Source organism: Gadus chalcogrammus, chromosome 14, assembly GCF_026213295.1.
Source record: "Gadus chalcogrammus isolate NIFS_2021 chromosome 14, NIFS_Gcha_1.0, whole genome shotgun sequence".
Lineage (NCBI taxonomy): Eukaryota > Metazoa > Chordata > Actinopteri > Gadiformes > Gadidae > Gadus > Gadus chalcogrammus.
Window position 1 is genome coordinate 26,142,456 of NC_079425.1, and position 26,023 is coordinate 26,168,478.

General features: G+C 49.5%; 2 protein-coding genes across 5 annotated transcripts in view; one reads left to right on the forward strand and one right to left on the reverse strand.

The window, feature by feature from the left end:
* Positions 1–13,938, forward strand: usp8 (ubiquitin specific peptidase 8). 3 transcript variants are annotated; one of them, XM_056607709.1, is made up of 19 exons: positions 1–97; positions 696–866; positions 1,267–1,411; positions 1,533–1,618; positions 1,786–1,918; positions 2,492–2,534; positions 2,960–3,134; positions 3,934–4,096; positions 4,197–4,338; positions 4,836–5,143; positions 6,943–7,350; positions 7,446–7,520; positions 7,655–7,971; positions 8,087–8,305; positions 10,080–10,290; positions 10,875–11,111; positions 11,400–11,542; positions 11,906–12,038; positions 12,334–13,937. In XM_056607709.1, exons 2-19 carry the CDS (start codon positions 760–762, stop codon positions 12,490–12,492), a joined length of 3,204 nt encoding a protein of 1,067 aa, XP_056463684.1. In that variant the 5' UTR covers positions 1–97; positions 696–759; the 3' UTR covers positions 12,493–13,937. The 3 variants fall into 3 exon arrangements, with proteins under 3 accessions (XP_056463684.1, XP_056463685.1, XP_056463686.1); XM_056607710.1 differs by having other exon boundaries at positions 33–136; positions 12,334–13,938; XM_056607711.1 differs by lacking the exon at positions 1–97 and adding an exon at positions 143–272 and having other exon boundaries at positions 12,334–13,938.
* Positions 12,507–26,023, reverse strand: part of LOC130403385 (AP-2 complex subunit alpha-2) — an 18,149-nt gene continuing 4,632 nt past the window's right edge. Inside the window, exons 5-23 of one of the 2 annotated variants that reach the window (XM_056607712.1) lie at positions 25,359–25,488; positions 25,004–25,105; positions 24,700–24,808; positions 22,932–23,082; positions 22,269–22,437; positions 21,864–22,001; positions 20,887–21,069; positions 20,318–20,415; positions 19,580–19,811; positions 18,594–18,797; positions 18,016–18,153; positions 17,155–17,318; positions 16,766–16,848; positions 16,581–16,671; positions 16,215–16,337; positions 15,507–15,623; positions 15,320–15,389; positions 14,951–15,085; positions 12,507–14,686 (exon numbers count right to left, since the gene is read on the reverse strand). In XM_056607712.1, the coding sequence (XP_056463687.1) occupies positions 14,609–14,686; positions 14,951–15,085; positions 15,320–15,389; positions 15,507–15,623; positions 16,215–16,337; positions 16,581–16,671; positions 16,766–16,848; positions 17,155–17,318; positions 18,016–18,153; positions 18,594–18,797; positions 19,580–19,811; positions 20,318–20,415; positions 20,887–21,069; positions 21,864–22,001; positions 22,269–22,437; positions 22,932–23,082; positions 24,700–24,808; positions 25,004–25,105; positions 25,359–25,488 (2,515 nt within the window). In that variant the 3' untranslated portion in view covers positions 12,507–14,608. The remainder of the gene's footprint in view (positions 14,687–14,950; positions 15,086–15,319; positions 15,390–15,506; positions 15,624–16,214; positions 16,338–16,580; positions 16,672–16,765; positions 16,849–17,154; positions 17,319–18,015; positions 18,154–18,593; positions 18,798–19,579; positions 19,812–20,317; positions 20,416–20,886; positions 21,070–21,863; positions 22,002–22,268; positions 22,438–22,931; positions 23,083–24,699; positions 24,809–25,003; positions 25,106–25,358; positions 25,489–26,023) is intronic. The other variant, XM_056607713.1, reaches the window with a different exon arrangement.

The following is a 26,023-nucleotide window of genomic DNA, read 5'->3' on the forward strand; positions in this document are numbered from 1 at the left end:
CCGATGCGTTTTATCATTGGTTCCCGGAAGACTCGGAACCCGGAAGCAGCTGTCAGAAAAAAAAGTCCCCAACAAGCCCTGACCGAGCCGGGGAGAGGTAGGGCTCACTCTGAACACATTCTGCTTTATTCCCCCTGTGAGTTTTATTATCTCTACATAAATAAATGACATTCGGTGAAGTTTGAGCGTGTGGGGAGCGAGCTGTGGCTGCGGAGCTAACAAGAGCTAACCCACTGTGAGCTAACGCCAGGCCAACTGTGGGTCATCGGAGGGTAAATGACCGAACTTAAGTGTAGTTTACTGTCGATCTCGTTTTGTATCCCCGCTGTGGTCCGTTGACCGTCCGGTGCGATGTCTGGGTCCAGTGAGGCGCTCTGTAGGCCCGCTGGGCCACTGGTCCCTGGTGGATGTGGTGACATGTCCTGGGTCCGACGTCATGATAACACGATGACCCCTTTAACGCTCATCCTAGGGCAAAAGTTTACTTTTGGCCCTTTTATTCAGTCTATTGGTGGTTAATTTGGACTACAGTCCAGCAGTCAGGACGTCAGGCTGTCCACACCACGCGAAAGTGTGACGCATCTCGCGGTACCTGCGCGCTGGGTCCACTCTGGTTTTGTGTTTACAATGTGCTCTGTGGGTATAAAGGAGGTTCTGGTTATTTGACTCACCGTTTGACCCCCTCTGTTTCACAGCTATGTGAATAGCAGGTGATCCACGGTGTGCTTGCTCGGACAGCGGTGAATCATACCCATCAAGATGCCAGCAGTGTCCACCAGTGGTGCGAAGCAGTTGTACCTCTCTACGTCTCTGGGGGAACTCAACAAGAAGGCTGAGATCAAGCCTGACAAGACAGGCACCAGAAGGTAATCTGGAAACAAATGTAGAGAGAGAGAAACGCACAATACATTAACACGGCTAAGAGCTTCTAGTCCGGGCCATGTTGGGATATTTTAAGAGGAACAATACTGGAGTTGAAATCCACTGAATAACGTTCTCTAATGGGACTGGTCCCAGTGTTGACATTTACATTTGGGTCATTTAGCAGACGCCTTTATCCAAAGCAAGTTACAATTAGAACATTTGACAGAAGAAAGTAGCCAGGATGTTCATAGTACCAAGTTCCAAGCACTAACAATCGTAAGGTTTACACGTTCCCCGTACACAACAGAGATAGCTAGGATAAGATGCTACACAATGCCAAGTACTATTTTTTAAGTGCCAGGACGTACAACATACAATAAGTGTTTCCTGACTGTACCACAGCTACGTTCAAAGTGCCTGTAAGATCTTTAAGGCCGCAGAGGAGGGGCGTCTGGACCGGGATGAGGAGAGGGCCTACGTCCTGTACATGAAGTATCTCACTGTGTACGACCTCCTCAAGAAACGGCCAGACTTCAAGCTGCAGCAGGTTGGTGGAACATGATCAGTAGCGATCAGGAGGGCTTTGGTTTGATGCTGGGAAGAGGTCGGTTAGGCTCAGTGACCCAAATGCTTTCTAACAAAAAAATAACCACCTTCATTCCTCCCAGGAGTACTTCCTGTCCTTGCTGGGGCCAACCAGCTTCAAAAAAGCCATAGAAGAGGCTGAGAAGCTAGCAGAAAGCCTCAAACTCAGGTTTGGTCATTTGTAAACTATTTAAAGGCACAGTGTGTGTGTTATTGCATAGAGATAGATGTATTATAAATCAATAAGAAAATGTTAGGGTTAGTGGGCTAACCAAATCGACGACCTCATGGTCTGATCCGAAAGGATTGCGTTCATTGCGTTTTTTTTGCCAACAGGTATGAAGAGGCAGAGGTTCGTAAGAAGCTAGAGGAGAAGGAGAGACAGGAGCTGCAGGCGAGGAAAGAAGAGAAGGCTGTAAAGGACGTCAGCAGATTGTCTCCCAAAGGCACCTCAGCCAACGCCAAAAAGGTGTCTCTCGTTCTTCATCGTCTCTCGTTCTGAAATTCTTCATAAAATCGTTTGTAATGTATTTAGAAACCCCAGACTGTGCAGAGAAGGGCTGATTGTTTTGGCCCACGTTTGTGCTAGAAACAACAGTGTTCAGAGAACAGCTGTTGTTAGGTGTTCACACACAGTTCACCATCAATACCTACCTCACCTGACCAACGCACCACCAACCGATGTTAAAGACCATATGACCCACAGAATACAACTCTATTCAGTTAACTGGCTCGGTAACGTTCTGTTCATTCAGCTGGTACAGAACAATGTGTTCATCATCATGTTACTGACTCGGGGATGACCCACGATCAATGATGGGATTAACTTCTATGATACAACAATTTAACAGAGTGATCTGGAAAACCGATGGCTCGAGTATGTTATAGATTGGAAATGGTCAAGAGTTTAGTGTTAGTTCAGTGTTTTTCTAATGAATCGAGGTGTGAATCATGAAGACACATGAAGAAACAAGGCTAATCCTGGAAGGGGCAATGTACTACTAGATGAACCAAAGTTAATGATTAAATTTCTCTGTTTTAGGTCAAAGGAGAGCAGAATGAACTGAAGAGTGCACTGATTAAAGGTACTGCTGCCACATTTAAAAGGATTCCAAAACGATCAGAATGATCTTATTCTGGAATTATATATACTATTTTATCATCTTTATTTCAAATCAAAAAATGTTATTCCTCCATTTTAAATTGTGTGATCGTTAGATACATCTCTTTAACTTTCTATATTTATCTCTTTAACTTTATATATTTATTATATTCGATATAATCTAACGTTATATATTTATTATATTAGATATCTCTTTAACCTATATATTTATTATATTAGATTCATCTCTAACTTTATATATTTATTATATGAGATTAATCCCTTTAACTTTATATATTTATTATATTAATCCCTTTAACCTTATTTTTTTTTTTTTATAAGATATATCTTAACTTTAAATCTAGTATATTATATTGATGCTTGTTGCCCTGGTTCCCCCCCCCCTAGTGCCCGGAACGCCACCAGGGGGCATCACGGCGGAGAAGCTGTTCCACATGATGAAGGACCAGGCCATCACACTCATCGTCATGGACGCCCGCAGCCACCAGGACTTTGAGGAGTCCCGCATCCAGGTCCCTGCCCAAACGGTGATCAGCGTTCCTGAGGAGGCGGTCAGCCCGGGGTAAGACTACCGGACACACGCCGCTCTCACGCCATCGGTGGCCATCCCTGGCACTTTAATGGAGAGATGTTCCCATACCATTTCTTCCTTCCCGATACAGATAACGATTTGATTGAGTTTCGGCTAGGGCTGCTCGATTATGGGGGATAAATCATAATCACGATTATTTTGGTCGATATTGAAATCATGATTATTCAAATATTTCTTCAGCATGTCTCTCCCAAAAAGATTAGATTTTTTTTTTTTTTTCGCCTTAAAAATTACACAAAATGGTCAAAAAGAAAATGTTCCATTCGAAAATAATGTACAGATATGTATCCAGCTGTTCGGCTCTTTCTATAAAGCAAAAAACTCGATCATGATAATTTTGTGTCTCTGACTGTAAAATCTAAATCGCGATCAAAATTCGATTAATTGCCCAGCCCTAGTATCGGCCACTACCGAGTATATACCGTTACAGCATCCAGCATTGTGACTACTAACAGCACTAGTTCTTATTAAATGGTTCTCTTATGATGACAGCTATGTATAGCCGGTTCACTTACTGTCGATAACAGATTGTTTCAGAACTAATACATTTACATTTATAATCTATAATTATAACGAGACATTTGTATTCCTGTAGTTAGCCTCCATGTCGGAGATGACGCATTTCCCATTCGGACTTTCCACCTCCGCCCGTTAACGAACGCAGCACAACGCCTTAGTGTTGGTGATGTTCTCTGCCTGTGTAGATAATGAGCTAGACATGTGATCGGAACAGCTCTACTTCACCTCCTGACGGTCCTCTGTGATCCAGGAGCACGGTCCACCAGATCGAGGCCAAGCTCCCGGAGTCGTCCCGGGACCAATGGCGCCGGCGGGGTTTTGTAGACTACCTGGTGCTGCTGGACTGGTTCAGCGCCGTCCCGGACCTCAAACTGGGAACCACTCTACGCAGCCTCAAGGACGCCCTCTACAAGGTACGGCTAATGAGCGTCACCACGGGGGCACTAGGGTACGACACTTATACACCTGGATACTCCTTGACGTGTGTGTGTGTGTGTGTGTGTGTGTGTCCAGTGGGACAGCATCACCGCCATCCGCAGCGAGCCGTTGGTCCTGGAGGGGGGCTATGAGAACTGGCTGCTCTTCTACCCCATGTACACCACCTGGGCCAAAGTACGGCCCCCCAGACAGGACGTCATCAGCCTGCTCCCTCAGTGTGGGTACCAGCACAACATAGCAGCAGCCATCCCCACACCAACCTACCACAGCATCCAACACAGCCCCACCGACTGTCCTCCACATTGCGGGTCTGTCGGAGACTCCAAGGCCAGGCCACAGGGACCACATCTAATATCTGTATCTCTGACCAAACACCTCCATATTGATCATCTAGAAAAGAACTATTGGTGCTTTCACAAAATATTGACACAATTAATATATTTGCTAAGTGATGATCAGTAATGTGGATATAATGACTCGCTGGGTAAAGGCAACTGATGGAAACATTTGGATAAAGTCAGCGAATGACTTTAGTTTAATGCATCCTACAAAACCAGATGCAGACAACACCTGTACCCCATCACCATATTAAATATCACAATATTACCACGTCCTAACCCCCAGATGATACCTAGTCTCTCATAACAATAGCGATATAAAGATGATGTTTAACCCTAACCGGTTGAACCAGCAGATGTGTTTCATCCTGAACAGTGAACTTCAGCTACCCCTCCCTGGAGGACCCGAAGCCCCCGGCCCCCGCCCAGCCGGACCCCCCGCCGGCCCCCGAGCCCCAGGCCCCTCCGGCCCCGCCCCAGGTCAACGGGGTCGGACCCCCGGTGCAGGCGGTCCCTGAGACCCACGTCCTCCCAGACCGGCTGCCGGACTCCACCGACGCCCCCGCCAGCTCCTCCCAGAGCGCCCCCCCGGACCTGGCCAAGACAGGACCCCCAGCGGCCCCCACCACCACCACCACCACCCCCAGCCCCGCTCCGGTCTCGGCCGCTAAGGCCACCCCCCAGGTAGGGCTGCAACTAACGATTATTTTAATAATCGATTAATCGTTAGATTATTTTTTCCATTAATCGATTAATCGGATAAGAAAAATAAACATTTGTAATTGCCGCATCTTTATTCAAAAACTGAACATTCCTTCAAATTCACAGTGCAGACTGAAGTGTAAAAACACCAGGTTATTGCTCCAACGTCCCGCAACTATTAATGACAAAAAAAAATAAGACAACATAACTGGGATAACACAAAAAAATACATACAACGTTTGATATACATTTCTATATATACAGTGTACAAGGGATGTCCATGGTTAACCGCTCAACCGATAAGATCTTTAACCGGTAAATACTAACGGTTAAAAATAAATTAAATCATCTTAATTTCTCTCAGATGACAGGAGATCGTACATTTTTTTTGATATTGATACCATTTTTGAGACTCCTTGAAATATAACTTGTATTATTGCTTTAATTGCTGATAAGATGATCATAGTTCAGAATAGGACGTTAAGCAGGTCATAATTCCATCTTTACTATCTATTTTATATTGCTGGGAAAACAGGTTTTCGCCAAAATCTCAAAATTCTTTTTTTTGTGTGTTGCATTTGAACACATCAATCATATTACTGAGCTGATCTGAACACATCACATTTGACACTGTTTGCGACTCTTTTTTAAGCTAACTAGCTCTATGTCCCGCTGATTTTAACATGGATTTAAAAACTGGATTACTATTTTTAACTGACGGGACTTTCTACACCGTCCGGTTGTGTGATTGCTACCGCTGCTTTGAACTCCGAGCCCGTCTGCACACCGTCTGCAGCAGCCGCAGCTGACAGTTTTCGGTTGGACTAGAGGGATACTGAGTTGAAGGAGTTTTTTTAACCCGAAGACAGTGAAGGTACAACACTTTTATATAGGCCTACAGTCCAGTGTTAAGATATGACCAAAATACAAGCTGTGGTCGCTCACACTAAAGCTCGCTGTGGGCGTGCATGAACCATGAACCAACCTGTCGGCGGCTGGCTGTAAACAGTGCCGCGCCTACGAGTGACGTATTAATCGCACGACTCAACGAATCGATGACCAAATTCGATGCCAACGCATCGATTTTATCGATTCGTTGTTGCAGCCCTACCCCCAGGTCAGCATACGGACCTCCCCAGACCCCCCCCAGGTCCCTGCTGGACTCTGGGGAGCCTGCCTCCAGCACCCCTCACACCAGGCCACATGCTTCTCAGTACCCCCTCCACACCCAGGGGCATCGTGAGCTACTGACCATCGTGACCGGACCTCTTATCTGACCCCTGGGTTCACATACCCCTCGTAGTCGCCCTTCAAAGCACCGTGTGGAAACGGCTGTCGGATCACCATGCCAACGGAGAGGTCCGTCTGTTTGGACAGGAGGAAACCTCTCATTGGCATCGCCATCTGATCGCGACCCGAATGCTCAGTTATACGAGAGATGAAGACCACAAAATCCCCTCAACAGATATATACACACACAAGGCATACTCTACATACAAAACCGCTGTAGAATCGGGATATTTGAATGTGTATAGACATGTTTGGAGTATCTAACATTGTTTAAACATTCTGTGTGTGTGTGTGTGTGTGTGTGTGTGTGTGTGTGTGTGTGTGTGTGTGTGTGTGTGTGTGTGTGTGTGTGTGTGTGTGTGTGTGTGTGTCTGTGTGTCTGTGTCTGTGTCTGTGTCTGTGTCTGTGTCTGTGTCTGTGTCTGTGTCTGTGTCTGTGTCTGTGTCTGTGTCTGTGTCTGTGTCTGTGTCTGTGTCTGTGTCTGGCCTCAGATCGACCGGACCAAGAAGCCCTCCGTGCGTGTGTCGGGCGACCCTCGTCCCGGTCCGGACGCGGATCCCGGGGGCCCCTCGATGCCCGACCGCTCGGGGAAGCCCCCGGTCCAGAGCGAGGACCGGGTCCCAGGGGACCAGGACCCCCAGGAGGCGGACCCCGGCTCCAAAGACAGGGAGGAGGGCGGGGCGGCGAGGAGGGAGGAGGAGTCTCACCTGGACAGGAAGAGGCTGGAGAGGCAGACCGCCAAGGAGGAGGAGGAGGAAGAGGAGGAGGAGGGGGGGGACAGGGTGAACGGGCTGGGAGGGGTGAGGCGGAGGAGGGGGAGGGAGCTTGGCTCCGACTCCCCCGGCAAGAGCGCGTCCCTGGACTCTCCCGCGGCAAACCGCATCGTCAGCGAGGTCAAGGTCCGTCCGTTATGGACCCATCCAGATGAGACCGCTGTGCTATTGTAGTTCTCCCTAAAGACGTGTGTGTGTGTGTGTGTGTGTGTGTCCCACAGAGAGAGCCCCTGACCAGAGCCAGGAGTGAGGAGATGGGCAGGAGTATTCCGGGACTTCCTAATGGCTGGATGAAGGTGCCTGACGCGTTTCCCTCGAGCAACACGCTCTTAGCCAGAATTCAACCTGCGCCCTCCACCCCGTCTGGTCTTGGTGTGAGCGGTTCCTCTCGTTCCCGCTCACGGTTCCTGGTGTTCTCCGTGTGTTTCAGTTCCTGGACACGGTGACGGGGACGTATCGCTACTACCACTCGCCCACCAACCGCGTGCACCTGTATCCCCCCGAGGTCACCGTGCCCCAGACCCCGCCCCCCACCCCGCCCACCGCCAAGCCCCGGACCTCCCGCGGCGCCGGGCCGGACGCGGGCGCCGACCGGGGGGCGGAGCACGAGCAGTCGAAGCTGAAGCGGTCGTACTCGTCGCCGGACATCAGCCAGGAGCTCCGGGACGAGGCGGTGAAGAAGAGCAGCACCACCACCGCCAACGCCGCCGCCGCCGCCGCCACGCCCACCTTCAACAGAGACACCAAGTACACACACACACCGTCAACACACACACACACACTATCACGCCCACCATCAACAGAGACACCAAGTACACACACAGACAGTGTGGGTCCTCACCGCGGTCTGTCCCCCCTCCAGACCGGCCACTAAGGCCTACCCCAAGGTGGAGATCGCCCGGCCGTCGGCCGCCAAGATCCGGAACCTCAACCCGGTGTTCGGGGGGGTTGGAGCCTCCCTCACCGGCCTGCGTAACCTGGGCAACACCTGCTACATGAACTCCATCATGCAGTGTCTGTGCAACACCCCCGCCATGGCAGAGTACTTCAACCAGAACTACTACCAGGAGGATATCAACAGGTACATATCTAGAGATTTACAAATACTACCAGGAAGACATCAACAGGAATAGATCTAGAGATATAGAACTAGTACCAGGAGGATATCGACAGGTATAGATATATAGTAGAGCTGTCAGTTAAACGTGTTATTAACGCCGTTAACGCAAACCAATTTTAACGGCGTTAAAAAAATTATCGCGCGATTAACGCAATTGTTTTATTTAAAAAAAAAAAAAAAAAAAATATATATTTTTTTTTTTTCTTTGGCTCAAAACATAGAAGCAGTAGCCTGACTGCTATGTTCAAATGACATTTGTTCAAAGCAGTCGTTTAATTGCACTATAGGCACTTTTTTTGTATCGTCCTGTTTTGATCAGTATATGCCAATGTTGTTATCAATAAAAAATCATTTGCACAAGGCAAGCCGATGCAATTCACCATGCTGATAAGATAATTAAAATGAGAACAATTCTGGGACAAAAAAATCAAGGGATATTTAGCATAGAAAAATAATTTGCGATTAAACGCGATTAATCGTGAGTTAACTATGACATTAATGCGATTAATCACGATTAAATATTTTAATCGCTTGACAGCTCTAATATATAGATATATAGAACTACTTCCAGGAGGATATCAACAGGTACTGAGATATAGATATAGATATAGAACTACTACAAGAAGGATATCAACAAGTATAGATCTAGATCAGGGATGGGCAACTGGCGGCCCGCGGGCCGCATCCTCACTCAGTGCGGCCCGCATCCTCACTCAGTCAGGCCCGCACATAATAATAAAAAAAAAAGAAAAGAATAATAATAATTGATCGAGTTATAGAAAACTCGGTCAAGAAAGATGAGAAGAATTCATAGAATTCGAAGGCAAACCCATGCGTCTAGTTTGCTTAGAAGCGATATCGGTCATTAAAGATATCCACTTAAGTCGCCACTACAACTACTACAACTGCTTGTTGGGTTTGAGTTCATTGAGTTGTTGCACTTAATGTTGGGCCACTGTTTTTCAGTTTTTTGACTTCATTGAATGATGATGTATGTGAGCCCTTTGCACTGATAAAAATACTGACCATTCATGTGGCTGTTTGAGCATGGAAAACATGAAATGAATGTATGTTGGTTCATTTAACATACCGTACATAGGTTATGATTCTGGTAATTTTTTAGGTAGTGGCCATCCCCAAAATGCACCACAATACAGGAAATCATATCTACCAAATTCAAAATTGTGTAGCTTCTCTCAGCTCACGTTTAGTTGAAGTGTGCAGTCATGTGGCCCTCTGATGGTTATGATGAAAAATGTGGCCCTCTTTATCATGAAAGTTGCCCATCCCTGATCTAGATATATAGAACTACTACCAGGAAGACATCAACAGGTATAGATCTATATATATATAGAACTACTACCAGGAGGACATCAACAGGTACCGGAGGCCAGGCTGAGGCCCTCGACTCTTATCTCATCACGACTCTTATAGATAGATGGATAGAGAGAGAGGTGAATTTATTGTTTGAGTTCATCACCCCGGATCACAGCCTGTTGAGCCGGCTCTGGTGCGGTGAGGCTGGAGCCTCTCAGCCGTGCTGTTGTTCTCCTAAAGACTCCGCCCAGAAGCTGCTCTGAAAGCCCTCCTGGTATTTGCTTAATGCAGAATCCGATTGGGTTGGGCAGCGTATGGTTGGGCGGAGGGGGCGTTGGTTTGGGGCGGAGGTGTCAGACCCAGAGGTGTCAAAACCAGAGCTCTGTAGTAAGGTTCTCCCCTCTCTCCTGCTCCCCAGGGCAAACATCCTGGGCCACAAGGGGGAGGTGGCGGAGGAGTTCGGGGTGATCATGAAGGCGCTCTGGTCCGGCCTCTACAAGATCATCAGCGCCCGCGACTTCAAGATCACCATCGGAAAGATCAACGACCAGTTCTCCGGCTGCGAGCAGCAGGACTCCCAGGAGCTGCTGCTTTTCCTCATGGACGGCCTCCACGAAGACCTCAATAAGGTAGGGTTCTGGAGGTCTGAAGACCTCTACAAGGTAGGGTTCTGGAGGTCTGAAGACCTCTAAAAGGTAGGGTTCTGGAGGTCTGAAGACCTCTACAAGGTTGGGGTCTAAAGGTCTTAGAGACCCCAACAAGGTTGGGGTCTAAAGGTCTTAGAGACCTCAACAAGGTAGGGGTCTGAAGCCCTCCATAAAGACCTAAACAAGGTAGGGATCAGAGGATCTCAACAAGGGAGAGATCTGAAGGTCTTTAAGAGGCTCTGATGTCTGACGGCCTCAATGAAGGCCTTAACAGGGCAGGCAACTGACTAAGAAGAACTCAACCGCCTTAGAGACAACAGTGTAGGAAAAAGACTGCCTGGTGGTGGTGGAGTGTTATCCCAATCACAGGACGACACCAGGTTGTTGTGTTTATGGTATTCCCAAATGGTTTTCATTGTGTTGATGGTTTTCGTTGTATTGATGGTATTCCCGTATGGTTCTTTTTGTAATGATGGTATTCCTGTATGATTTTCTTTGGGTTGATGGTATTCCTGTGTGGTTTTCGTTGTGTTGATGGTATTCCCGTGTGGTTTTCCCTCTTTCAGGCGGACAACAGGAAGCGCTACAAGGAGGAGGAGAACGACCACCTGGACGACCAGAAGGCTGCGGACCTGGCCTGGAGCAAACACAAGCTGCTGAACGAGTCCATCATCGTGGCGCTGTTCCAGGGCCAGTTCAAGTCCACCGTGCAGTGCCTCACCTGCCACCGCAAGTCCCGCACCTTCGAGACCTTCATGTACTTGTCGCTGCCGCTCGCCTCCACCAGCAAGTGCTCCCTGCAGGTAAAGGCTGCAGTACTGACAACCAGAACTAACTACTGACACCAGAACACATATGGTCACAGAGACGAAGTGTGTCCGGCCTGCACTACGGACACCCAGGCCGTTTGTGTCTGGGCTGCACTACTGGCACCCAGAACGTATGTTTCCTGGCTGCAGTACTGAAACCCTGTGTCCGGGCTGCAGTACTGACACAAGAACACATGCAGTCACAGAGACCATGCAGACCGATCTAGAGTCAGTGCAGTCCACTCTAAATGTATTTCCTCTGTGTTTGCTGCGATGGAACAGGACTGCCTGCGGCTGTTCTCCAAGGAGGAGCGACTGACGGACAACAACAAGGTGTTCTGCCGACACTGCAAGGCCCACCGGGACTCCACCAAGAAGCTGGAGATCTGGAAGGTCCCGCCCATCGTGCTGGTGCATCTCAAACGGTATGTCAGACCTCTCTCGTTGGGTTCCTTTAAAGTCCGTAGGAGTCCCAGTCAGACCAGACGACCACAGACAGACCGCTGACTGCAATTACAGAGTCAGGGCTTTCTAAATGGATGGGAATGAATGACTACGGAAAGATGCTTCCCATTAGGTATTGACTGCTGCACACAGACAGATTACCGGAATTCACGACTGTAAAGTACATATTATATGGATACTAATGCATTACCAACTTCCTGCGTTGGGTTGTAATCATAGTTACTGATATGTTTAGTATTTTTTCATATTGAACAATCATTTGGTTGTTTGAACCAAACATTGTTCCTGATTAAGTTTTGTTTCCTTGTGTCTTGCATGCTCAGATTCTCCTACGAGGGCCGCTGGAAGCAGAAGCTCCAAACGACCGTGGACTTCCCCCTGGAGGGCCTGGACCTATCACAATACGTCATCGCCCCCCGACAGAACCTTAAGAAGTACTGCCTCTACGGGGTGTCTGTGAGTAGAACCCTTCACTGTGCTCCAACATGTTAGAAACGTTCAGCGTCTGATTCAATCAAGATGATCTCTGAACCACCGGTCACCTCGCTGTAGAATGCAAAGCGCAAGGGACCGATAGCTGACTCTTGCGGAACACCACAATTAATGAATAAAATACATTTATAGATAAAACTGTGTTTTATCTGGTCAGTATAATGTAAACCAGAGGGTCGCCGGACCATTATACTGTTTAAAAGCAGGTGTAGACCAAAGGGGTCTAGTTCCTCATCACCCCTCTCTCTCCCTACCCCAGAACCACTACGGGGGTCTGGACGGGGGCCACTACACCGCCTACTGTAAGAACGCCCTAAAGCAGCGCTGGTACAAGTTCGACGACCACGAGGTGTCGGAGATCTCAACCTCCCACGTCAAGTCCTCCGCCGCCTACATCCTCTTCTACTCCACGCTGTGACGGGGCGGGGGGGCGAGCGGGACGGACCGACACACAACTGGAGCAGTGGCGCTCTGAACTCTGAACAGGACACCGCGGGGGGGGATCTGAGACGGGGGGAGGGTTGCGGCCCGGTCTGGGGGAACCACGAGACACTGTTCTGTCAGGCTTTGCTACCTAGACCTGCCCCCCACCCAGACACACACACACACACACACACACATACGCACACACACGTAGAGGCTAACGACGCAGCTCACATGGTAAGCGCGTGGGGGGGCCTGTGGAGGTCCAGGGTGGGACTGTATGGGGTCCCGTGTGAGACAGGACTCTTTTCGGTGTTAGCAGGCCTTAGTTTTCTTTATTTTGCGGGACTTTTGTTATTCTTGTATTACTGTGAATATATTTAGCATTTGATTGGAAATAAACTTGTCTATACTTCATACCAATTAATATTGCACTCGTTGGAAGGAAGTTTGGTTGTCAAATGACAGTTATTTTTGGTTTTATCCATACTAGTTTTTAATAAACCATCTGGTTTGAGGATTTCAACTTGATTTTCTTTATGACACTAGATAAAGTAAAGCTGCCTTTAGCTCTTAGGGGCGTTCTAATGTTAACCATATTAATCCATCACTTATCCAGTATGCAATTTAAGAGTTTCTTCTTTAGGACAGAATAGGCCTGAACTTGGGTTCACGTTGGTGTAGATCAGCCTGATGTACAGTGTGGTTCTCTGTGGAATACTAATGTCATCAGCGGGTTGAACCAGTAAACTGCTGCAGCTGAAAATGCAGATGTGACTAAGACAGTGTGATGGTTCATCCTGGATGATCGCTATCTTCATATCTCCACAGCTTGGTGCTTAGATGTTAGTCTATCTGTAGCACCGAGAGCTGGGGCTGAGCCATGATCTTTCCATATATACTCATGTCCCCAGCTCTCTGAAGGTCTGGAGTTGAATCTACTGTTTGACGGACTATGCGCTGATGTTTGATTAGCTGTCCCACACATCGCCTCTTCTGTCTGAAAACTGTTTTCTTGTTTAGCATGAGACCATAATATGTTCACTGTATAGCCATGTAAATTCACTTTATATCAATATAATTATCTATTATGCTAACCTCGAACTACACATATTTATTAAAACTGCTTCAATTAAACGTTGCATCGGACTCGTTTTTCATTATTCTCTCCTGGGTAGATTGTCCGACACTTTACTGGGAAGGACAGGCCTTTTGTGTGAGTATTTGAGCTAAAATAAATGTTATTATAGAATGAAATGTGCAATACTTTTTCATCATTTGTTTCAGGGCACCAGATAACAGACCTAATATAAAGCAAATTGCACCTCCTAATGGATAAATAAGTCATTGCGACACATTTTGCAATATTGACATCAAGTACTAAGAATGAGACCAAGTATGGATTGTGTTTGTGAGCAAAGTAAAACACACAACACACATTAAAAGTGACAATCAGCTATATTTGGCAACAATCGTACAAAGTTGGCATTCACTCTACAAACAGCCATCTCTGAAGGCACCATGTGGCCAGGCAGTGGTGTGTGGGTTGGGGTTTGGGGGATGGCTACTGTAGTCCTGATGCTGGTTCTCAGTACCACGTTCTCTCACTGATCAGCAACGTCAAACCACGGCCGTGCAAAGTGACACTGAGGACATTACAGGTCTTGAGAGATGATAAGTATGCAAACAGGACTTTAGTTTACAGTCGTTATTCAACCACGTTAAGAGAGGAGCCTGAGAGTAGTGTCAGCGCTACGGCACCAGGGGGGATGTAGTAACGTCATCGCCTCACCAGGCACACGCCGAGAACAACCAATCACAGTCCATGACAGACAGAAGCAGTGAAGTTAGTAGAGGGGTTTGTTAAGAAACAAAAAAGATAAACATTTCATATACATTTATAATAAGTAAAATATATAAAAAAAAGAATTTACACTGTACATCAGTTCCAATCTAATCCAAGTGAGACGCAGAGACAAAAAGTATTGTGTAACATGAGGGGGAGGGGTGTGTGTGTGTGTGTGTGTGTGTGTGTGTGTGTGTGTGTGTGTGTGTGTGTGTGTGTGTGTGTGTGTGTGTGTGTGTGTGTGTGTGTGTGTGAAGGGGTGAGATTAAAACTGTTCAGACAGCAGGTCGCTGAGCCTCTGGGACACGGTGTCTCTGCTGGTGCGCAGAGTGAGACGGTACATCTGCAGCATGGGAGAGAGTGAGAGACAGTGAGAGAGGGACAGAGCGTGAGAGGGACAAACCACATCAGTCAGACTTCAATTAAAAAGCTTTTGTCCAAAGGGACGTTCAATAAATGCATTCAACGATGAAGATGAAGCACAAAAAGTGGACGAATCCTTTAAGTGCATACAAGTGAGTGTGCGTGTGTCTACCTGGGCCTGTGTTGGTCAGTGAATGCGTGTGGGCCTGTGTGTGTACCTGTATGTTTGTGTGAGTGTGTGTACCTGGGCCTGTGTGTTGGGCTCCAGTCGGAGCAGACAGCCCACTTGGGTGTTCTTGGTGTGGATCACGCCGGCCCCCACGAAGTTGGTGGGGTTTGGGTCCACGCCGTCCAGCAGAGCGGTGCCAAACCCCATGATCTGAAACACGACAACGTAACACAACGACACCTCCTGGTGACTCAGGAGAACTACACCATCCTGTGACTGAGCCACACCGTCCAGGTCAGATGCTGGCAGAGGGAACAGCAGCCGGCCTCGGCTGACCAGCACTGATAAAGCTGAGCTCGGAGCACCAGGCAGCCCTGTTCAGGTTATCATTTGTACCCCGTATGGGTGAGACATAGTGATGAGCGGCAGTGGTGTGTGACCTACCTTGGCTTTGGTGACCTCCGTGTCCATCGGGTGTTTCGCTTTGAAGATCTTCTGCACCTCCTGCTGCGGCCTGAGGAGAATCACAACACAGCCGGATATTAAACAACTATTAAAAACACACCTAAATATTATTAACTCACTATCTAATACCAGAAGCTAAATTATTAACTGTTTTTAACCAACTCACGCTCCCAGCTGCTTCCAGCGCTGGAAGAAGTCCTGTGCCTCCATCTCCGTGGGCTGGAAGAACTTGTTGAGCATCACCGGGAGCTTCACACCGAAGTTCTGCAGGGTGCCTCCGTACCTGGAGACCCAGACAGAGCCTTCACTCAGACAGACAGAGCCTTCACTCAGACAGACAGAGCCTTCACTCAGACAGACAGAGCCTTCACACAGACAGACAGAGCCTTCACACAGACAGACAGAGCCTTCACTCAGACAGACAGAGCCTTCACTCAGACAGACAGAGCCTTCACTCAGACAGACAGAGCCTTCACACAGACAGAGCCTTCACTCAGACAGAGCCTTCACACAGATAGAGCCTTCACACAGACAGACAGAGCCTTCACACAGACAGACAGAGCCTTCACACAGACAGAGCCTTCACTCAGACAGAGCATTCAGACTAACAGAGCATAGGGAACCCCTGATGTCTGGACCCCCTGTGGTCTGGACCCTAACCTGAACTGGATGTCCAGCACCGGGGGGGGGGGGTCTCACCTGAACTGGATTTCCAGCACCGGGGTGTGGGGGGGGTCCTCACCTGAACTGGATGTCCAGCACCGGGGGGTGGGGGGGGGGGTCTCACCGGAACTGGATGTCCAGCACCGGGGGGTGGGGGGGGTCTCACCTGAACTGGATGTCCAGCACCGGGGGGTGGGGGGGGGGGTCTCACCTGAACTGGATGTCCAGCACCGGGGCGGGGGTGAAGTCCTCCAGACACTCGATGTTAAGGATCTGCTGCAGCTGAGCGCCGGCGTCGATGGTGGGGTCAGCGGGCTTGGTGTGGACGTTGAGCTGTGGACGGGTGGTTAAGGACACTAACCGGGTCCCACCAGGGTCATGTCCCCCTGCTAAAGAGACTAACCTGGATCACTAACCGGGTTTAACCTGGGTCACTAACCGGGTCCCACCAGTGTCCCATCCCCATGGTAAAGAGTCTAACCACAGTAGAAAGCCCTCTCTAGCAGCATCAGTGCTCAGCACTGAGAGTCAGCACTGAGGGTCGGCACTGAGCAGCAGGCCTGGGGGCTGGAGGATATTGGTCTTGAGGAGGTCCGGGCAGTTGACCGTGGAGCTGAAGTCTAGGAACTGGGTGGACGTCTTGTTGCCAAAGAACACATAAATGCGCCCTAGGAGAGACAACATTTAGATTAATATTAATAATTCATTAATAATAAATCCTTGATCCTTCAGGTCGAGTGGTTTCAGGTCAAGAGGCCCTACCCAGGTTCTGTCTGTACTCAGACTTCAGTCCGATCTGCAGCAGCTGGTTCTCAAAGAGAACCCCGTTGTTCTTGCAGATGAACCTGCAGAGATCAATCAAGAGTTATTTAGACACCTTCAGTGGGAGGACAGGAGGACCACCAATCATGGAGGAATGATGATGATTACAATAATTGTAATAGTAGTGGTAATAATAATAATAATAATAACAATAATAATAATAACACTATAATAATATTAACAATTGATAATATAATTAATAATATTAATAATATGAATAATGTACAATGCAACAACAAAAGTATTATTAATATGAATAGTATAATACTTTTCTTATTCATAATAACAGTATAAACAGTCCCAGTAGAACCAGTGATGTGCTTCCTCACCGTGAGAAGTTGTCCTCTGACACGGCCGTGTTGGGAGGGGCCAGGTCCAGGGGGGCGGGGCCAGCCTGGAGGCTGTCAGAGAACACATCCACCAATAGGCTGCCTCCCGTAGAAGGGGGCGGGCCCGTGGGACCAAGCAGGTCGGCCGAGGGGTAGAGGGAGGTCTGGGAGAGGAGGACGAGGAAGGTGATGGAGGGAGGAGGAGGGTGATGGAGGGAGGAGGAGGGTGATGGAGGGAGGAGGAGGAGGGTGATGGAGGGAGGAGGAGGAGGAAGAGGAAGAGGAAGAGGAGGAGGAGGAAGAGGAGGAGGAGGAGGATGGAGGAGGTTGGGGTTACATTATACACCAACTTGAAGATCAAGTTAAAACAAGAACACAATATAGAGGACTCTTACAAGGAAGACATTGGTGTTTAGACCCAGATCAAGTGGTTGAAGCTCCATCACATACAAACACAGCAGACACAGTGAACACAGCAGACAGAGCTCTGTTCAGGGGCTGAGAGGAGGGGAGGGGAGGGGAGGCGGGGCCTAGCGTGGTGATGTGGGGTAGAGGCAGAGTGGAATGTGGATGATGCTTCACATCAAACATCCAATTGGCCTGAGACTGGGATTCTATACTGGGAGGAAGGGTGTGTCCTCTTGTAGCCACTGGTCACAGAGCCTGGGACGCCACAGTCAACCACAGCAGAGTGGACGCCTCATCGTGTTTTGGGGACTTATTTCAGTGACAGTGATGAAGTGGTATAAATTACTACGCTGACAATCATAAGACAAAAGACTACGTTAGAACTAGAAGGGAGCGTTTCAGGGTTGAGTGGCCCTTGAGGTGCAAAGCAGCAAGCAGCAGCAGCAGGTGTACCATGGGTCCAGCGGAGAGGCTGCTAGGAGCAGCGCAGGACGCAAGGAAAGGAGTCTGCATGAGGGAGACGGAGGAGACGGGGCGGGGCCTGTTGGTGGGCAGGGCGGCCACAGAGAGAACGTCCACCGATGGAGATGACTGGAGGAGGGGCAGGGTGGAAGGAGAACACCAGGCAGATAGGGATGACAGACGATAAGGGATGACAGTGGAAAGAGAGAGGAGAGAGACCGATTGAGAGAAACGGAGAAGAGGGAGAGGGAGAGAGAGAGAGACAGACAGACAGACATTAAGAGGCAGACAGACAGTCAGACAGACGGGGAGAGAGAGACAGAAGAAAGCAGAGATGAAGTCAAAGGAAATGCTACAGAAATGCAACCAGAAAAAGAGAATGAAAGGTTTTCCTTTGTGTGTTTTGAGGACTCAGTCCGGCGGTACAATAAGACCCTCTGTATGCACCAGACTGACCCCAGGTCAAGATAAACAACTCAATCCCTGAGTGCGTCCCTGTGGGGGTTGGAGTGTTTGAGGAGTTGTTACACATGCGTGTACTCATTGTGTATATTAGTATTAGTGGTTACCTTGGCGGCGGCGGCGGCCCCGCCCTCCCTGTGCTCAGCGCTCCCGTTCAGGCTGCGCTCCCTCTCCCTCTCCCTCTCCCTCTCCCTCTCCTGCCGCGCCTCCTCTGCGCCGGGCTGGTTCCCCGGGCCCTTCCTCCTCTTCAGCTTGGCCAGGATGGACGACTCCCTCTCGGGGAAGGGGGGCATCTCCTCCAGCACCGTGGCCTTGGGGGGGGGGGGGGGGGGGGGGAGACGGACGTTACAGGGACGGAGGCCAGAGATCTTTCACCTCCAGTGAGGTGAGTGTTGAGGGTTCGATCCATTTCAATCTCTATAACGTCAGCGTATTGATCTCCTCCTGTTCCTCCAGCTGAGTCTACTTTCCCTCCGAGCCTAAATCGTTATCTGGACCATCGGTAGATCTCCCTGGGATTAACACAGACGTCTGGTGCTGCTAAGACCACAGGGGGGCGCTGGGAGAGTGCAGAGACAGTGGAGCATGGAGGTATTATTATAAACCACAGTGCCTGACCGGTGGAACTCATATAACTGGTGCACCACCGTGATGTCTCCTAAACTGGTCTCCCAGTACCCACCAGTTTGTCTCCCAGTATGTCTCCCACTATGTCCCCCAGTACCCACCCGTATGTCTCCCAGTACCCACCAGTATGTCGGTCCTGGCGATGGTGCTCAGCCGGAGGTACTCCAAACTTATCATTGGTTTCCCACCAGTACGTCTCCCAGTATGTCTCCCAGTACCCACCAGTATGTCCCCCAGTACCCACCAGTATGTCTCCCAGTATGTCCCCCAGTACCCAGCAGTATGTCGGTGCTGGCGATGGTGCTGAGCCGTTGGTGCTCCACCAGTATGTCCCAGTACCCACCAGTAGGTCTCCCAGTATGTCCCCCAGTAGGTCTCCCAGTACCCACCAGTATGTCGTTGCTGGCGATGGTGCTCAGACGGAGGTACTCCACCAGTATGTCTCCCAGTATATCCCAGTACCCACCAGTATGTCGGTGCTGGCGATGGTGCTGAGCCGGAGGTACTCCACGGCGCGCTGCTGCAGCTCCACGTCGGCGTTGCGCAGCTGGCTGTCGGAGCGCAGCACCTCCTGGATGGTGGCCTTCACCTCGGGGAACAGGTTGATGAACTTGATGTAGGCCGACAGCAGCAGGGCCCGCGTGGGCACCGAGCACAGGTGGAACTTGGAGTGGAGGAGCTTGAACTGGACCAGCGGACTGGAGGGAGGGAGGGGGGGGGCCGTCGGTCAAACACGGAGCAGATCAGGGGACCAGGACCTCCACAGAACCTGGACTGGTACCGTAGCCATACCGTCACAAAGACCATGGGCGGTGGGCAGCATGGGGCTCAGGAGGTGGAGCGCGTTGGCTGGTAACCTGAGGGTTGATAGTTTGACCCGCCCTCCTCCTAGCTGAGTGTCGAGGCGTCCCTGAGCGAGACACCTCACCCTGACTGCTCCTGACGAGCTGGCTGTCACCTGTCATTGGCTGACACCACCGTTGGTGTGTGAATGTGTGCATCAATGGCTGATGTTGGGCTATATAGTAAAGTGCTTTGAGTGGCCATTGGTTAGAAAAGCGTTAGGACGGTGGGACACTCCTATGCAATGGCAGGTAGGGTGTGGTCTTCCAAATAGAACCCTCTGGATCTAACGTCTTTCTGAACTCCCATGAAGTTAATAACACTAAAGAGGACACCGCAGTAGTGTGAGAGGACTAGGCACCTGGAGCGTGAGTCACCGGCGATGAGGTTGCCAAACTCCCCCAGGATGTAGCCTCCCACCTTCACCAGGTTCTCGTGACACGCCGGGGCCTGGAGCGCCTGGGAGCACAACGGAGACGACAACAAGCATCACCACGACAACAGGCGTCACCACAACAGGCGTCACCACAACGTGTACGGACAACGTATGAGACTCCTTCTGGGAGACAGTACAAATGGAGGCCAGAGGAAATGGAGGCCAGCGCACTCAGAGTGCTGCTAAACGCTACGCATATAAGTAGTAGTTTGGTCAATCGTGGTAAACCACCCCCGCACTATTTTTGAGTGCTCCTAGATAAGGGTCAGAACAGAATCATGGTAAATAAAAAGACACCCATGGAATGGGCCAGCCAGGCAACTGATAATAACTATCAAACAACGAGAAACAAGAAACACAAGAAGAAATAACTATAGCCATGTCCATTGTTTCTCCAATGTACTTGTTGTAAGTCACTTTGGATAAATGTATGTAAACGTCAACTCCCCCAAGAGATCTCAAAAATGTCCCCCAGATCCTGTAGCCCCACTCACCTCGAAGACGGTCTTGGCGGCGTAGCCCTGCACGTCGTCGCGGTTGATGACGATCTGGATGACGCGGTACCACACCTCCTCGCTGACCTGGTCGCCCGCCACGCGGATCAGGTTCAGGATGGTGTCCACGTACCAGGTGTAGTCCACCGCGTACTTCTCCGCCAGCACCGCCACCTTCAGCACCTGGGAGGAAGCGCCAGTTAGGAGCACAGGGTTACCATGGGAGCGGTGTCCTAGCAACCAACAGCTGCATCTTTCAAAGTGGGGATGCGCAGATTTATCGGCTGAACATCGGTATGTGCCGACATTGGCCTAGTTAACACCATTTGCTTTTTGGCGGATAAGATGACATCCAGTGAAGGCTGAGGCCGCTGTGCAACTGTGGTGTCGCATACGTTTTGAAACCGTTTACATAACTATAATCTTAGTGATGTGAAAGGAGGTTACACTAAAGGTTGTTTCATCGTTAGTATGATTACATTAGTGCTCATTCAAAGCCAGAAAAGCTCTTTATATAATTAAAGGTTGTATCAGCGATTCTAGGCCGAAACCAAAATGATCACATTCATCTGATCTTTTCTCACAATCCGCTAGCTGCCTGCCCCATAAGCAGGCCGTCAAAAGAACGCTTTTCTGTAGGCAGCCTGTGAGATCGTACACAAAAACAAATGGTACTACCAACCACTCAAAACCAAGATAAATAGTATTCCAACCAATCACCGACAAGGGGTGGGTGTTGTGGGGCTTTGCGCAGTGATCATTATCGTTTTTACTGGATGCACGAAACACGGAATGGAGGGGCGAGCTGGCCCTGTTTGTTTGGGAACTCGCTTCAAATACCAACAGGAGTTACATCACCCAACATCGTTGATACAACCTTTAAGGTTTCTTTGTTTCCCTTTGGCACAAAAAAGGGGGAATACAGAACTAAAACAGAAACATGGGTAACACTTTGGGCCCAGCTCCTGGTGACTCACAATCTCCTCTCTGATGGAGTAGTCGGCGGTCTCCAGGTAGCTCAGCATCTCGGCCACGATCTGCTTGGCGTTGCTGCGGTCGCACATGGCATAGAGGAGGTCCACCGCCCGCTGCCTCACACTCACGTCTCGCTCTGTCTGGGGGGGGAGGGGGAGGGGGGCGTTAACCTCCGAGCACGACTCATCTTCACACACCACTCACAGAAGAGGAAGCTCTCTCACACTTCCGGTCATTTCAAGAACACACTCAACTTTAAATCAAACCACAGGACCAGGTTCTGCTGAAATTAGTTAAGGTGTTGTCCCTTGAATCTGCCAATCAAATCTAAATCAACAGCGTTTGGCAGGCTTGGTTTGGAGTCTTGTCTCACCTTGATGACGGTCTCTCTCAGAGTCTGGACTCACCTTCAGAGCGTTGATGACGGTCTCGATGTGGGTCTTGACGGCCTCGTGGGAGAACTCGGAGCTGGCCAGGGTGCACATGCTCTCCAGTGCCAGGTAGCGCAGGTTGGTCTCGCGGTGCTGCAGGAACTGGCCCAGCTGGTTACAGGCCCGAACCAGCAGAGTGGGCTCACTGGTGGGACGGGGAGAGGAGGCGTCACTCAGGGGGAGGCCTGCTCATCCTGGAGGCTCCAGTGGTGTTGGACAGTTAAGACAACAGAGTGGGTCACTCTGTTGTCTTAACACTTGGCTTCACCACTGAAGGAAATGGTTCACAATAAGCTCAAGTATTTTATATGAAACTAATCATCCCGATGACTTAAATTATACGTAATGTGTGTTTCACCTAAAGAGTGTTTTACTAAACCCTTCCTGTTATGGCAGGTCAGCTGAAGATGTAAAGCGTGCGTCACTGAACCCTTCATGGGTTGGCTGGTCAGCTGATATGTGAAGGGCATCACTTAACCCGTTGTGGGTTGGAAGGTCAACTGGACATGTAAAGAGTGTTTCATTAAACCCTTTGTACGTGTAAAGAGCATCACTGACCTGTCGTGGTGGATGATGACTGTGCATCACTGACCTGTCATGTTGGATGATCAGCTGAATATGTACACTAGCCTCACTGACCTGTCGTGGTGGATGATGAGGGCGATGGCCTCAAACAGAACAGCATTCTTGGCGTTGGAGTGTTGCACCTTCTTGGACTTGGGCGGCTCCTGGGCCTTGTTCAGGATGGTCTCCAGGCACTCTGTGAGGCGTCCCCGCAGCGCGCCGTCCTCTGAAACACATGCCTCAGCACTTAAGTTCCACGCCCAGCAACAGACCGGCCTGAAGCACCCTTTACCCCAGTCCAGCTCACTCTGATACATCGAGAAACCAGCCAGAGAAACCTAAAACCCTACATTACCAAAATGCAATATTCCTGATGGCTGCTTCAGGAGTGTATCCAGATGGCTGTGTTCCCTGATTTGTCTTTAAAGTAAGTGTGCATGCCAAAAGCAATAGGAGTTGCACTAGCTCTGTTTCAAAACAGGCAAAGCAGAGTGCTCTGATTTGGAATGTGGCCCCATATGTCATTACTGTATAAGGGGCCAAGCTACCTCCCCTTTCTCTGCCTTGCCCGCCTAGAGAACTTGGCATCATGAGACAATGAGCTATGACCGTGCGAGCGCCACATGTGTGTGTGTGTGTGTGTGTGTGTGATTACACACACTGTAACGCAAGTGTTGTACATTTGGATAACCATTCTGCTGTTGGTGTTATGGCGCATAACAAGTAGGTTCTTTGATGTCTCTGGTATTTCGACAACAAGACTGTAGTTGGGGTTATCTCAGCCATGGTTGAGAAGGAATTGGGGGAAAATAACTTTGGCTTTGACTCCCTGAAGTAAATGAACTGCGCATGGAGGCGAAAGGGATTGTCTCCCGCCGGAGCCCCGCTGCCTGCCGCCCGCTGCCCCGAGGCACCACCGCCACGAGGCACCACCGCCACGAGGCACCACCGCCCGGCAGCAGGCAGCCGGCAGCGGGCAGCCAGCAGCGAGCGGTTCAGTCTACTTCAGATTGATCTGGAAGTGGAAGAACCAGAGACGTCGGAGAACCCGACACAGTCGTTTGAGAATAATATCGTCTGGAGGCACACACAGCTTTTGGCCGTGATTATATATATCATATGATATAGATAACTAGAGGCTTTGTGCGCCTCGCCATTGCGATACATCCACTATAAACAGAGCGCATAGTACTCGTGGCCGCAAGCTGCTCAGGGCCACACCCCCACCCTCCTCCTTGACCCGCCTCTCTCCTCCTCATTTGCATTAAAGCTACAGACACCGAAACGGCGCGTTTGGGGAGAGCTCAATGTGCGACTGGCTCGTAGTTGCTGTAATTCTGCACCACGGCTGAATTTCGGGAACATGTTCAAATACTGTATTAGGGGCCTACTAATATCTATATTAAAGCATGCATGAAGTAGCACGCCATGGGACCTTTAAAAAAATACAACGAATAAAAATATGAACCCTAGTTGTCTGTAGACTGGTTAGGTCCAGGTGTTCTGTCAGGCTGGGTTAAATGATGTGTAACCATGGGTACCTTGGTGGGAGTGGGATAAATGATGTGTAACTATGGGTACCAGGGGGAGGGGGTTCAATGATTGAGTAACCATGAGTACCATGGGAGGGGGTTAAATTATGTGTAACGATAGGTACCAGGGGGAGGGGGTTAAATGATGTGTAACCGTGGGTACCAGGGGGAGGGGTTAAATGATGTGTAACCATGGGTACAGGGGAGGGGGTTAGATTATGTTTAACCATGGGTACCAGTGGGATGGGGTTAAATGATGTGTAACCATGGGTAGCGGGGGAGGGGGATAAATTATGTGTAACCATGGGTACCAGGGGGAGGGTAGCACTGCAGCAGGCGCAGCAGCTTCACGGACAGCCAAGGCGCCGCCACAAAGTAGTAGGTGTAGTCCTGGAGGTCGATGGAGGCCGACGTCACGATCTGGGAATCACACAACAAACACACAAAACAGTGAAATCAGAGTTACACAACAAACACACAACCACACACAGAGAAATCAGAGTTACACAAAAAACATACAACCATGCACAGTTAAAATCAGTTATACACAAAACACACAACTATCTGCACAATAAACTCCCAGGATGCATTCTGCTTCCCTGTGGAGGGGCTTACCCTGCTGAGGCGGGCGATGGCCAGGGACACGGAGGTCTTGAAGTCGTCTGGACTCTTCTGGGCCAGAGTGGTGATGAGGCTGGTGGCTGACGTCACCACCCCCTGGAGAGGAGGACTAGTTAGTAACTAGATAGTAACTCAACCCCCCCTGGGACGAAAGAACATACAAGGACTAGTTAATAACTCAACCACTCGAGGACGACACAAGGAATAGTTAATAACTCAGCCCCCCCTGGGGACAAGGACTAGTTAAGAACATCACAATCAGTTCTACTTTCAAGTTGAGCTTTAATCAAGACCATGTTGTTACCACCACATGAGTAGACCCATTAGGGGGCCTGAGCCCAGGCCTTACCAGGTGCTGGTCGTTGAGCAGGTGCACCACGCGGGCGGTCCACTCCCCCATGGGGACCAGGTCCGGGGAGGTCCGGTTGAGACGCAGCAGACACAGCGCTGCACTCTGCTTCACGCTGTCCATGGTGTCCCTGGAGAACAGAGCACAAGGTCACTTCCATTCCTGATGTTCTACCATTCATCTTCAGTAGACATTGTGGCCAAGCTTTGTTCTTGTAGTATCTAGTAATACGCAGAGTCTGACATCAAGCATGAAGTATGACTCTCCGTAAGTTATTGATCAAGGCATTGTTGGATCGTTCTCACGGGGATCTGATCTGTACCATCAGAACGATCAATACCATATCATTATACTGTATTACACTTCCACAATGTAGTACTAGAACAAAAGATGCAACTGTATAAAAATGTGCTATGCAGGCTTATGTGGGGTTGACTAAATTAGATCTACTACGACAGCAGATGTAATGTTCTGCTGTCTGCAGACAGACCAATACCGAGTGCTTTCAAGGAAACCAAACTCTCCTGTTTTTAAGTTCACTCCTTCAGTCTGGAATACACCCAGTCAGCAGAGCCCTTCCTGACAGACCCCCTCGTGGGGAAGAATCACGTGGGAAATGTGTGTGGGCCATCCAATTGGTCAGACAGTCACATGAACTACATAGT